The following is a 12,189-nucleotide window of genomic DNA, read 5'->3' as shown; positions in this document are numbered from 1 at the left end:
TAGTCATCAACCACATCATATGTGACAAAGTTTACAACTCTAGCACAAAATTTATCAGAATTACCTCCCTGGAACTTAAAATTTTCATGAAAAAAACTTTGTTTTTTTTAATAACTTCTTTTTTTCTGAACGTATCTACTTCAAACTTCATATAAATGTTTCTTATTATCACTCAACATTTGTGAAAAAGTTCAATACTCTAGCAAGACTATTTCCAGAATTATGCCCCTTTTGAACTTGACTTTTTTTTGAGAAATTGGTAATTTTCTTCAATTATGATAGGATTTTCTTCAAACTCCCACATCATAATAATATGACAATAATATGACAAGGTTTATAAATCTAGCATCCATATTTCCAGAATTATCTCCTCCTTAAACTTTTTATTTTTCCTATTCGTTCTTTTAACTTTCATTTACTTCAAATTCAAAATAAACATTCAATATTCATACCTTCATTACTAATTGTTCTTTGTTACACTCACATCATTTATGACATCGTTATCTCCTTTTTTAAAATTTTGCTTTAAAAATGTTATATTTTGATAACAGGGATGTTTAAAAAATAACTTTAGAGTGTCCTTCAGTCTCTCTGTCTGTCTGTACATAAAAACTGTTCACTGTGATCACTTAAAATAGAAACATAAGTGAATGGCCAATGGCCCTTCAGAATGTTGCTTAGGCTCTTACCGGTAGGGGACTTATGGATTGCTTGCAATACTATGATAATTGCTTGTTTCATCTAGTTAAAACATGTACAATTATGTACAACCACATGATGTGATACAGGATCAAAAAGAAAGTCAAAGACTTGTGTAAAGTTCTTTCCTGGTGTGTGTTCAACACATAATTGTTTAGTTATTTGAACTTTTTTGTTTTTAATATAAAGAGAAAAAATTCAACCCAAGTTGCTAGGCTACAGTTCATAATGCATGTTGCCTTAAGAAATAAAATAAATGTTAACAGAGAGATGCAACAAAGAATCTCAGTTAATTACATCAGTTAATATTTTTTATTACATAGATGTGTTCACTCTTTACCGATGCGTCAGCAAACCTTATACTGTAGAAATTTCAACACCATTTGTTTGTTTGTTTTTAAACAGATTTTTATACATTTTTAGGTAATATCTCGGTGGTTGGGTATTTTTGATGGCTTTCCCAGATAACAAACCTGTAATTATCAATTTCTCCACAAGTGTCAGACAACTCCAAATGATTTCTGAATCAGCAACAAGAGACAAATGACCATTAGACTTGTTATCCCTTCAGTAAAAAGATCAAGTTGAGCAGACATATTTCTATTTTAAAATGCTAAAATTTAGTGGTGCATAATCGCGTAGTAGATTCTACAAACTTGTATGCATGTTAGGAGTAGTTTGAGTACTAAAGCTGTCATAACAATTACATTGATATCTGCTGAAAGCTTTCTTTTTTATGTTACTTTTTGTTAAAAGTTTTTAAAAGTATTGTTGTTTCAGAGACATAATTTCTTTCACAGGCATAGAAGTACTTTCTTTCTATTCAAGATGTACTAAAGTTTGGTGTAATAAAAGAAATATTAACATGCCACTTCTGCTTTGATTTGTGAAATGTTTGTTAGTTGACTAGTTGGATCAAGGCTCTCACTTCTGTACTATTATTGTCATTGCTAAACCACTTAAAAGTTGAGGTGTGCAGAATAACACTGTAAATTGCATGGAAAAGTTTTGTCTTGTAGGCAAGTTAATATGGTTCGATTCTGGTTTCCATTTTTGTTACTAATAGATACATGAATATATTAACAACCTCTTTAGTCAACTGTCAAAATTAACTTTGTTCATACTTTTATATTTAAGATTTTTTATGTTATGGATTTTGTATGTATATTTCTTAAAAAGTAAAAAAAATAATATATATTTAACAGCTCTACATATCTAGTATTTTTATTTTCTCCCTTCAAAACCAATTGTATGTAATTTCACAGGTTGAATTTTATTTAAGTCATGCTGACAGAGGTAAAGGATGCGACATTATGTCTAAATCGAATAATGGGAGAGAAAACTCCCTATGCAATATTCCAGGCAAAAGTGGGCACCTTAGTACAACCACCAACCTTCTGTATGCTGAAGAGCTATCCTACATGTAACACGAAAGAATCAAGTCTCCAGTGGGTTTAGAACCAACACCAGTGAGGTGCAAGTGTATGTTTGGGAATATGTAATGATGTGTTGCACATGGAGTGTGAGATAAGCCCATAAGAGCTAGGATTTTTCAGCACAAACATTTTTTGAAGCAGTAAGGGATTTTTCTATTTGACAAGGGAGAAAACTATCTAACATTAAAGTATTAAGCTTCAAGTGTTTTGAACCCACAGCAGTTAGGTGCAAAAGAGTCTGAGTCAGCAACCTTACCCACTTGGCCATAGAGTCCTTTTCTTGTATGTAGCTTGAATAAGTGAAAATAAAAAAAAACTGTTTTAAAATAAATTTAGCAAACAGATTCAACATAACATCATTGGTTTAAGATACTTTGGTATTGATGATAAATATTTCATGTTTCTTTCTTTTCAATGTATCTTTCATATTACTGCAATGCATAAAGATTTCATATACATTGTGTGCCTTGGATCAATTTAACATGAAATCCTAAAAAAATGATATTATAACGAAGAAAAACAACAAACAAAATAGTATTCTTGTATAAATGTATTATCGAAGTCAGATAACAATCTTACAACATAACAAAATTTTTCTTGCACACAAGTTTCCATATTACAAAATTTCAATGCTTTAACAGAAATATATAAACTTAAACAGAAAGTGAAAATAAATATATAATTTACAATATTTTACTGGTATAGGCCCTCTATCCATTATTTTGGTTACCGGTTATTGAATTTTTAACTGGTTTTTAGCTAAAAAAGATAGTACTTGTTTAAACAGATAAACATTACACCCCTACTACCAACGCTCTGTAAGTAATTTAGTTGGCTTACAGATAAAAATAGCTTACACATATGAAAGGGCATAAAAATGTGATATAACACTATTCTCAGACAACAGATCATAAAGTTAAACATGACCTATGTCAGCTGAAAATAATTTCTGCGTCACTGGGATCATACACAGGCTCGGGACAGTTTTGCCAAAAGTTTTCAGGAACATTTTGCAGGTCATGTGATCGAAAGGTGTGGATACTTGTGTCGTTGAAAACATCCTCGTATTGTGACGGAACTTGTAACAAAGTTTCCTGTGTATATGGTTGAATCTGTAAACAACAGATTTAGAAGCTCAAATTTTGAAAACTATATTTATTTATATCAATGTACATTTAGTACAGTAAACTTTGCCTTTGAAACATAATTCAGGAAATGAATATATTAAATGTGCAATCAATAGGGGTACATATATCAAAACAGGATGTCCATCTATCAGCACCAGACCATCTTTAAGTGTATGCTACAGTTACATATTGACAATTTGAAAACTGTGAAAAAAAAATGTTTCAATTAAAACTTTGCCTGATCAACAGATATATTGAAAACAAAAGAATTTAAATGTCACCAAGTTCGTATTCAATTATCTGGCTACCAAAGCAGATGCAGATATCGAAAGTGTTAATTGATAAAGTACAAACAAATGCAGTCAGTATGTATGTAAACTAAAAAGTACACATTGTCCGATGGTAAATAAATGTGCAATTTACACTGTCATCATCTCCATTCATTCTGTGCTAGACATCTTTCAAAATAAGAGAGGAACATTGCATACAATACTGAGTTGCAAAAGGGCAAGTAAAGAATTATTTGTTTGTTTGTTTAGGTTTTACGTCACACCTACGTAGTATAGGTCATTTGGCAACTTTTTCAGCTTTACCAGGGGAGGAAGACCTCAGGTACCCTTCTGTGCATTATTTCCCCTAAGTAGAACCACCAACATTCCGTAAGCTAGCTGGATAGCTTCCTCACATGAAAGAATCCAAGTCCCTGTCGGGATTCGAACCCACAGCGGTGAGGAGCGAGTGGTTTAAAGTCAACAACTTAACCACTCGGACACGGAAGCACCTCAAAGAATTGTTAATACCTATGTTGGCTAAAAATGTGTATTAACTAGCATGTATGCATTAAACAAAAGTACATTAGCAACAAATAAGAAAGCAAACTAGTTAACATAACACTCCTCACCTTAATCACATAATTTGCTGTGCTCTCCAGAATTCTTGAAGGTGTACTGAAAATTCAACAGTGAAATAAATTTTATCCAAGTGTTGCAGTATAATCTATAAAATTATTTCAATTGTCTTTACTTCTTTATAGGAAATTTCAAGCGCCTTTCAGACTATCAATAATGCTGTCCTATGTTAGGTAAGAAATATGTATGATAGTTGAAAATCAGAAACGGTAGAATTTGGATTAACATAAATCATACCAGTTTCAAATCTCTCTACACTTACTTTTCAATCATATGAGTGAAGCTGTTGCCAATAACGATGATGTTCTCTAACCGTTGTCCCCAATTTCTCCACAATACATTATTATACAGGGCTTTACCACAATGAGGCATGTAGAAAACTGTAATTCTGTCTTCAATACACTCTCTCTTACCCTCCTACAAAATATACAACTTTATAAGTACAAGGGAATTTACAATGTCTCTGCTTTAACATAGATGTCTCCGTAAGTAAAGCAAGAAAATCTTTATACATGAGTCAGACAATGAAACAGACATTTAACCAAACCCAAAATAAATACATTTTAATAAAGACCAATTAAGAGCGTCTGAGAGAAAACATCTATGTGAACTGGTATACTGAATCATGTTCATATTTCAATAGACTTGAGCTGTTTCGTAGGATATGTCATGTTTACATGTTCAAGCCATGTGCCAAACTCCACATAAATTTGTTTGTGAATTTTTCTAATAGCAAGGTGGGTTGAATTAAACATTATTAAGGTACCAAAACTTTTATCCTGCTGACAGCAACTGAATCTACCCAGGCAACCAGTGCAGACCAAGATTAGCCGGCACCACTGTGCAATCCTATCATGGTCTGCACTGTTCCCTATTCAGTCAGTGCATATTTTGAATTTTTTCTCTATAACTGTGTTGCCAAGAATGAAAGCATGGCAAGTCCAGTTTAGATATTTAGCATGGTAAGAGTCAAATGAATTAGTATAATTACTCAGAACTATCCAAATATTTCACTAGGGCACATATTCTTTCACTAAGGATCAAACACAGTATCCTAAACAGTACATTAACGGTCTAAGTGACCAAATATTCTGAGTGGATGCAAGTTCTGGGATGTCATTAAGACAAAGCTTGTGGCCAAAATGGCTTTCTTCCATATCAGACAGGATTATCTACCGTTTACACCGGTGCTAGAAAACCCTGTCGTACACCCCCCATGTAAGACAAGTCACGTGCTTTAAATGACGTCATTGCTGCGCGCCTTTTATGAATGAATTGCGTTCTTATGATGATGTCACTTAACCGTTATGAATGAAGTTGTACGTTCATATGCTACTATAAGAAATAAGTGCGTCATGAGAATATCAGTTTCGTAATTTCTGTTCTGAAAATAGTTGATATGTAATATGCAAGAAAAAGAATCAAACACCGGCCGTCGGTACAGACGGGAATATCTAGCTATCGGTAACTGTTTAGCGGAAACTCAGCAGAGCCTCGTTACCGCCGTAAACAGTCACCCTCGAGCTAGATATTCCGGTCTGTACCGGCAGCCGGTGTAATATTCATATAGTCTTACATCACTGCTTTAATAACATGCATTTTGGGTTGCCTCAAAACTCCAAAAACATATTTTTGTATATGTGATAAAGTCAAAAATGATAGCAGAAGTATTTAAATGACAACCAAGTGGAAGTTTTTTAGTATTTAAACATACAATGTACCTGGTTGTGTTGCAGCACAGTAAAGTTTAATTCAGATAATAAAGCTCCCTCCTCTGGTACAAACTGTGGGTCATATATCTCACAACATCCTTCTACTATCTGTAAATATTGTCGGTATTGTACACAAACATTATCTTTTAGAATTATTATATATTGAAATAATTGATGAAACATCTTAAAAAACCAATATTTCATTCTCCTACTCAGATGGTAATTGAAAAGCTTTAATATTCATATTATGTAGTTTTTACAATCATTAAAGGGTTAAAAGTAGAATCTTACAGTATTTTACATTCTTTTGCAATTTCACAAAGTCTGAAATAATCAAAAAAGATAAATTTGCTTTTTTTTCTAAATAAAAATGCATGCAATAAGTATTGTAAAAAAAACTTTCACCAAATTGAAGGCACATTAATACGCCTCACAAACAAATAATGTTTACTTTTTTCAAAAAAGACAAATATGAATTTTATATCATTTAAATATTGGTTTTAGAGCATATTAAATGTTTGTTACCTAAAGAAAATACCAATAAAGTAAACATTAAAATATTTGTAAATTAAGTTAGCAAAATGTAAATAAAGTAGTAATTTGACATACAAAATATTAAATCACTGTAAATGTACAAATTGCCAAATAGAAGCAGAAGAAAAAGAAGGTAATTGATCTACAATATACATGTAGTACACCAAAAATGAAAAGCTTTTAAGAAGTAAAAATTAAAACATTTCTGGAGCATTATGGACCTTTAAATAAAAAGAAAAAAGTAATGTCATGTGAAAACTGATTCAATGACTTAAATCAACAAAATATTTAAACTTTGAAATCATGACCTTGGTTTCTGTATCTACAAAATTTCAAACATTTTATACTAAAATAAATAATTTCAAAAAAGGGAAGATAAATGTTATAGTAACCTGTAATTCTTCTCTAAGTGCCAGAAGTAATGCCAGCTGGTATCTGGCAATGTAGGAATCCATGAAATTGCCAAGTCCATAACAAACTAAATCTGTGTTTGATGACTGCTTCTTTGCTAAAACAGAAAGTATTTATTCAAGATTTTTTTTGGGTTGGTTTGGGTTTTTACGTCTCACTAACACAGTTTAGGTCATATGGCGGCTTTCCAGCTTTACTGGTGGAGGAAGACCTCAGGTGCCCTTCTACGCATTATTTCAGAAACAAACAGGCACAGGAGTTAAAAGCCACCAACCACTAAGGCAGTTGCATAGCTTCCTCACATGAAAGAATCGAAAGTCAAGTGGTTTGAAGTCAAACGATTTTACTTTTTTTTGCTAACCCTTTTTTAAGTCATACCATTAAACCTTCAAACTTAAATTTCCACACAAAAAAAGAATAAAGAGAAAAAAAAGAGAATCACTTACATGTATTGTGAGTTAACACAGTGATCATCTGTTACTGTAAATAGTTAGAGACTTTTTCAAAATAGACAAAATTTCCATTTGTTTGGACTTTTTTTAGTTTTTGTACCATAAATAATTTACTACAAAAGCTAATTGAAATTAAGTTTACCTGTTGTTAATTTCTCTTGAAGAACCATTTTAATAGAATCTGTAAATAAACAATTAAAATAAATAAAGTTTTGATTTAAATTTTATATCCATGTATCACATAAATAATAATATTTGGACCAGCCTTAAAAAATACCTTTGTTTCCCCTCTCGCAACCCATATTTATCAGTTTCAGTTGTGTATAAAGATGGTTTTTTTTATTCAAATTATTTTATTTAATGAACACACAAAAATGTAATTACCATTTAAATCTTAATTATATATTATCTGAAGCATATGGATTTAAAATAAAATGTGAATCTGTTTAAAGTTTAGAACCAAAATTTATTCAACACATACCCTAGTTAGTATATCTACCATGCAAAAACATAAGACAATTAATTCTGCTTCGATATTTATTAAAAATCTTCATTTTCTTTTGGACAGAAGACATATTTTTTGGGGGTAGCAAGGATTTTTTTTGCAGGTTGGTAGCTGGATTGAAAACAAACAATACCTTATTTTAGGCCTTGTCAGAATCTGTTTCTATTAATTTTGAACTTGAAAGAGGTTAAATAATGAGCAAATATAAACACAGATTTAGTTTTAAACATGACCTCCTTTAACCAGCATGCCCACTCAATTTCAAATGTAGGGGTACATGTACCCCCCGTCATTGAAAATTGGGGGTACATTTCAAAATCTGGGGGTACACAGTCACATAAGTTTAAACATGTTGTTTGTTTTTTTTGTGAGAATATTTTAGTCAACATGATATTAATGAACAGCTCTTTCACCACTAACACAGACACAAACTCATCACTTAACCCATTACTTCATGAGCATTTTGTGAAAAATGGCTGTTTTCATTGAAAAGTCTCCCGTTACAAGTTCAAATTGCTATAATACTATAAAAACTGCTTCAACACTAATCAAACTTGGCACAAATGTTGACTGGACCATTGCCCTTGCAACAACATGCTCAGGCTTAAATTTTCTGTTACCATGGCAACGAGGGGACATCTCAAAATTGCCAAAAATCACTATTTTGCGTTGATTTTTTCCATCAAAATTGATTTCAAAGTGCTGTAACTTTTCAATGGATTGAGATAGAGTCAAATGCTTTTCAGCGTTGGTTACACATTACCTTATGATCAATCTGGGGTCATTTACAGCCTCTCACAAGTCCAAAATTTTCTTGGCGATGAGGGGGACTCCGCCCCCCTTCAAACCCCCCAAAAAGAAGGGGGCACATCCCCCTTCTGGCAACCCCCTGATGTATCTTTTGGTTGGGGGGCCGCGCCGAAAAAGAGGTCACTTTTTTTAACAACATTTCTCAAACAAAAACAAGTGTTGGGGGCCTAAATAAGGCATATTTTCATCATTTGAGACAACAAAAAGGGGGGGCGGTGATAAAGGCGTTAAAAGGCGTGTATATGAAGTAATGGGTTAAGGTAGCAATATAACAACCATTACAATCACTGATTTTTTGTTTAGTCCGACTCCATACGATTATTACCCATTACCAAAATTCTGTATATCTGAAATTATGTACATTTATTTCAAAATCTCAATTGTTTATATTTTCATTTCATATGACATATGTAAAGCTCACGATTGAAGGTAGTTGTTAAAAAATCAAGTGACTAACTTTTTGCTGATCATTGGAGAACTCAAAATACTTTTTGGCAGTTGTAAATATCCAAAACTTTTTTTCTTAAGATAGTACATGTGACATCAAGACATGACTAAAATATTTAAAAATCAGACTGAGATGACTTTGAAAGCAGACATGCAATAGTGACCGGGTTTGTACTGTTCCTAACCATTGGTAGATGGCAACTACATTTAGTTTATATGCATATTACGCTATCCCTGACCAAACATTCATTCTGACGATTTTACTTTGCCTGCATGTACCCTCTGCTTACATTTTTTTTGTGTGCATCTAAAATTTTGTGTGTGAATTACGCTGTGTAGTGCGTGACTGGGCATGCTGTTTAACTAGATTGTGAAAAAAAAGTTGTAGCTTACATTTTGTATCTAAACCACCCTAGAACTAACAAGTACTGGTGTCATATGAGGGAACATTGTTGTGACCTCAGCAGTGCTCAAACCTTTTGTGCAGAGGCAGTCAAGCAGACACATTAATCACTAAGCCAGAACTAACATTAATCTGTTAATTAAACAGATTTAAAATAATGTTGCTATTTTTCCTCTCAAGTAATCTATGGACTAATGTACTGCCATCTGCACTTGGATCAATTGACTTTTGTGATATTTTAATCTGAATTATAAGGTAGTATCAAAAGTTACATATAGCATTATAAAACTTACCAGCCGTTTCTCTGAAGAACTGTGTGGAACAGATATCAAACCTGAAATTAAAGTATGCAAATCAATTTATAAAACATAAATATATTCAAAATCCTTATTGTTTCACCATATTTCAATGTCCTTGAAAATACAATTATATCTACAGCTAAATTTGTAATGTTATAGGTGTAGGCCACATATAAAAGCACTATTGTAACCCTTATAGCGAAGTGGTTGAACGTCAACTTTCAATCAGGAGGTCCAATTTGGTCAAACCCCTTTCAGTGCCGAGAACTTTTCAAGTTTGCAATAATGGCAATGAGGTTTAAAAACATAATGATATTAGTTCAAATGTAACATATGCAGGTATGCTGCATTGACAAGCAATCAATTAGAGACTTGTAAGAAACTTGTATAAACTAAACTAATTACAGACTTAAAGCAGTGCTTCTTGCAGGGAAAGTTAAACTACATGAGCATGTGTAATTGCTGCAATATGCTTAAGCTATACTCTGATGGAAGCTAAACAATTGATGCTTCACTCACTGTCAGTGTATTTAAGATTGCACTGTATAGTAATTACGCTTGTATTTTAAGGTGTACAAACAAATTTATCCGAAAAGAATGAACGTCCGAATACACGACAGTATGTAAAAACGGTAATAGGACATTTCGGACCATGGACGTTTCGGACCAGACACTTCGGACCAGATTTCGGGACACTTCGGACCAGATTTTGGGACATTTCGGACCAGATATTTGGACGTTTCGGACCATGTGTTGGACATTTCGGACCATGTGTTGGACATTTCGGACCATTGTTTTGGACATTTCGGACCAGATTAATTTTTTTTTTTTTTTGATATATTAGGCAATTATTCGATAAACTAAAGAAACTTTATATATATATATTGACACAATGGGACGATTTTACACCTATCCCGATTTAGATTTTATATATTTTACACTATAAATGAAGAAAATTAAAAAACAAACAAGCAATGTTTTAATGACACACGTTTGCAAACAATTTATTTTAAAATATATACAAAAAAGACATGGCGAAATATATATAGATTATTTACAACATATTTATTTACCATTAAAATTAATAGATCAATTTTTACATCTTTTTATATTGCAGTCTGGACTTCAAATTTGTTTACAATTAATCAATTTGTTTGTTGTTTATTGTTAATTAAAACTGTACTTTAATCGCATGCCAATCTAATCCAATCAATTTGAATATTTGTTGTAAAATAAGGTGAAAATTACATACATACTTCTTTAATTGAGTGAATCGTAACTTAAACGAGCTCTATTCAGCAATTAAAACGTGTGAAAAACTGCATTGACAAGGATGTCGCTGTTCTTTAATACCTTCTAGATCACGATTTAATTTGGATAAAGTTGACATTAAATATGTATATTCAGCGTATATCCTACGCTTACCAATATAGATCTAAAGGTATTTTATTATTGTTTTAAATTTTTTTCAATATTAAAAAAATGTCAGCGTATAGAAATACATAAATGAATTACGATAGAAGTATTTACATGGATAGTCAAAACAATGGTAATATAAGCTTATCAGAAAATGTTAAAATCCCGTCGGACAGGTCTTTACTGCATGCATTTTGAATATCATGAAATATAAAAAATGTCAAATATTGTAAATACATCCTGAAATAACAAATAATTATATATAAAAAGGAATATATGTTCTGGTCCGAAGTGTCCCCATCATGGTCCGAAATGACCATCGCATGGTCCGATATGTCCCAAAATCTGGTCCGAAATGACCAAAAAATCTGGTCCGAAATGTCTGGTCCGAAACGTCCGTGGTCCGAAATGTCCGTAATTCGTAAAAACTGTCACGAAATCGCATTACAATTGATTACCATACACATTTACAGAAGAGACATGTTGTTCAGAATTAATAAGAACATAGATATGTATCACACTTAATATCCTCTATCCTTTGTTTATGATTTCCAATTACATCTAATGAGTTCTTAGACTTCTTCTGTTTCTTTTTTCGAGCCGGTACGAAACCATCCATTTTGAATGGTCAGATGTGATTATTGAATTTCAGATGTTCACGGTCAGATAAATGTAGTGATAAATGGCTGAAAAACCGTAAGATTCAATGGGCCATCAGGTCATTGGATTAAAACGTGATGCTTATAAATGTATTTTTTTTTAGGTTTTTGTCGATTTCTTAGTAAGTGTCTAAGATATTTTGTCATATGGACATATTTAATCAAAGGGCTGCATGCTCTGTGGTATTTTCTGATCTTTGCAATCTAAATCATACTGACTATCTGTATGTATTTTCCTATATAGGTTTATTTTTATATACATTGTACTATAATTCATCTTACGCAGCGACTGCGTTAAGATTTTTTTCTATAACAGTTTGAGATTGATACATATGGAATTTTGCATGACTAGAGTTGCATCAAAAATCATT

The 12,189-nt window shown here is 32.2% G+C and overlaps 1 protein-coding gene across 3 annotated transcripts; it reads right to left on the bottom strand.

The window, feature by feature from the left end:
* Positions 1-2,670: 2,670 nt before the first annotated feature.
* On the bottom strand, positions 2,671-11,815 carry LOC132724199 (SRR1-like protein). Of its 3 annotated transcripts, none has more exons than XM_060709019.1 (8): positions 11,681-11,815; positions 9,738-9,778; positions 7,422-7,460; positions 6,809-6,924; positions 5,892-5,990; positions 4,433-4,587; positions 4,164-4,209; positions 2,671-3,247 (listed from the first exon to the last, which is right to left on the bottom strand). In XM_060709019.1, the coding sequence occupies exons 1-8, from the start codon at positions 11,776-11,778 to the stop codon at positions 3,068-3,070; spliced, it is 774 nt and encodes a 257-aa protein (XP_060565002.1). In that variant the 5' UTR covers positions 11,779-11,815; the 3' UTR covers positions 2,671-3,067. The 3 variants fall into 3 exon arrangements, with proteins under 3 accessions (XP_060565002.1, XP_060565004.1, XP_060565005.1); XM_060709021.1 differs by having other exon boundaries at positions 11,719-11,789; XM_060709022.1 differs by having other exon boundaries at positions 11,618-11,715.
* Between the last annotated feature and the right edge of the window lie 374 nt (positions 11,816-12,189).

The sequence above is a fragment of the Ruditapes philippinarum genome, unplaced genomic scaffold (genome assembly GCF_026571515.1).
Source record: "Ruditapes philippinarum isolate M1 unplaced genomic scaffold, ASM2657151v2 ctg4427_1_1_1_1, whole genome shotgun sequence".
Lineage (NCBI taxonomy): Eukaryota > Metazoa > Mollusca > Bivalvia > Venerida > Veneridae > Ruditapes > Ruditapes philippinarum.
This window is presented reverse-complemented; position numbering and strand designations above follow the sequence as displayed.

Excerpts from the sequence above, each read along its gene's own strand:
- LOC132724199 (XM_060709019.1), bottom strand. The coding sequence starts at position 11,778 with ATGGATGGTTTCGTACCGGCTCGAAAAAAGAAACAGAAGAAGTCTAAG. Across the intron at positions 4,588-5,891 it reads CTGTGCTGCAACACAACCAG|GAGGGTAAGAGAGAGTGTAT; the intron begins GTACATTGTATG and ends TATATTTTGTAG. Across the intron at positions 3,248-4,163 it reads CAGCAAATTATGTGATTAAG|ATTCAACCATATACACAGGA; the intron begins GTGAGGAGTGTT and ends TGTTGTTTACAG.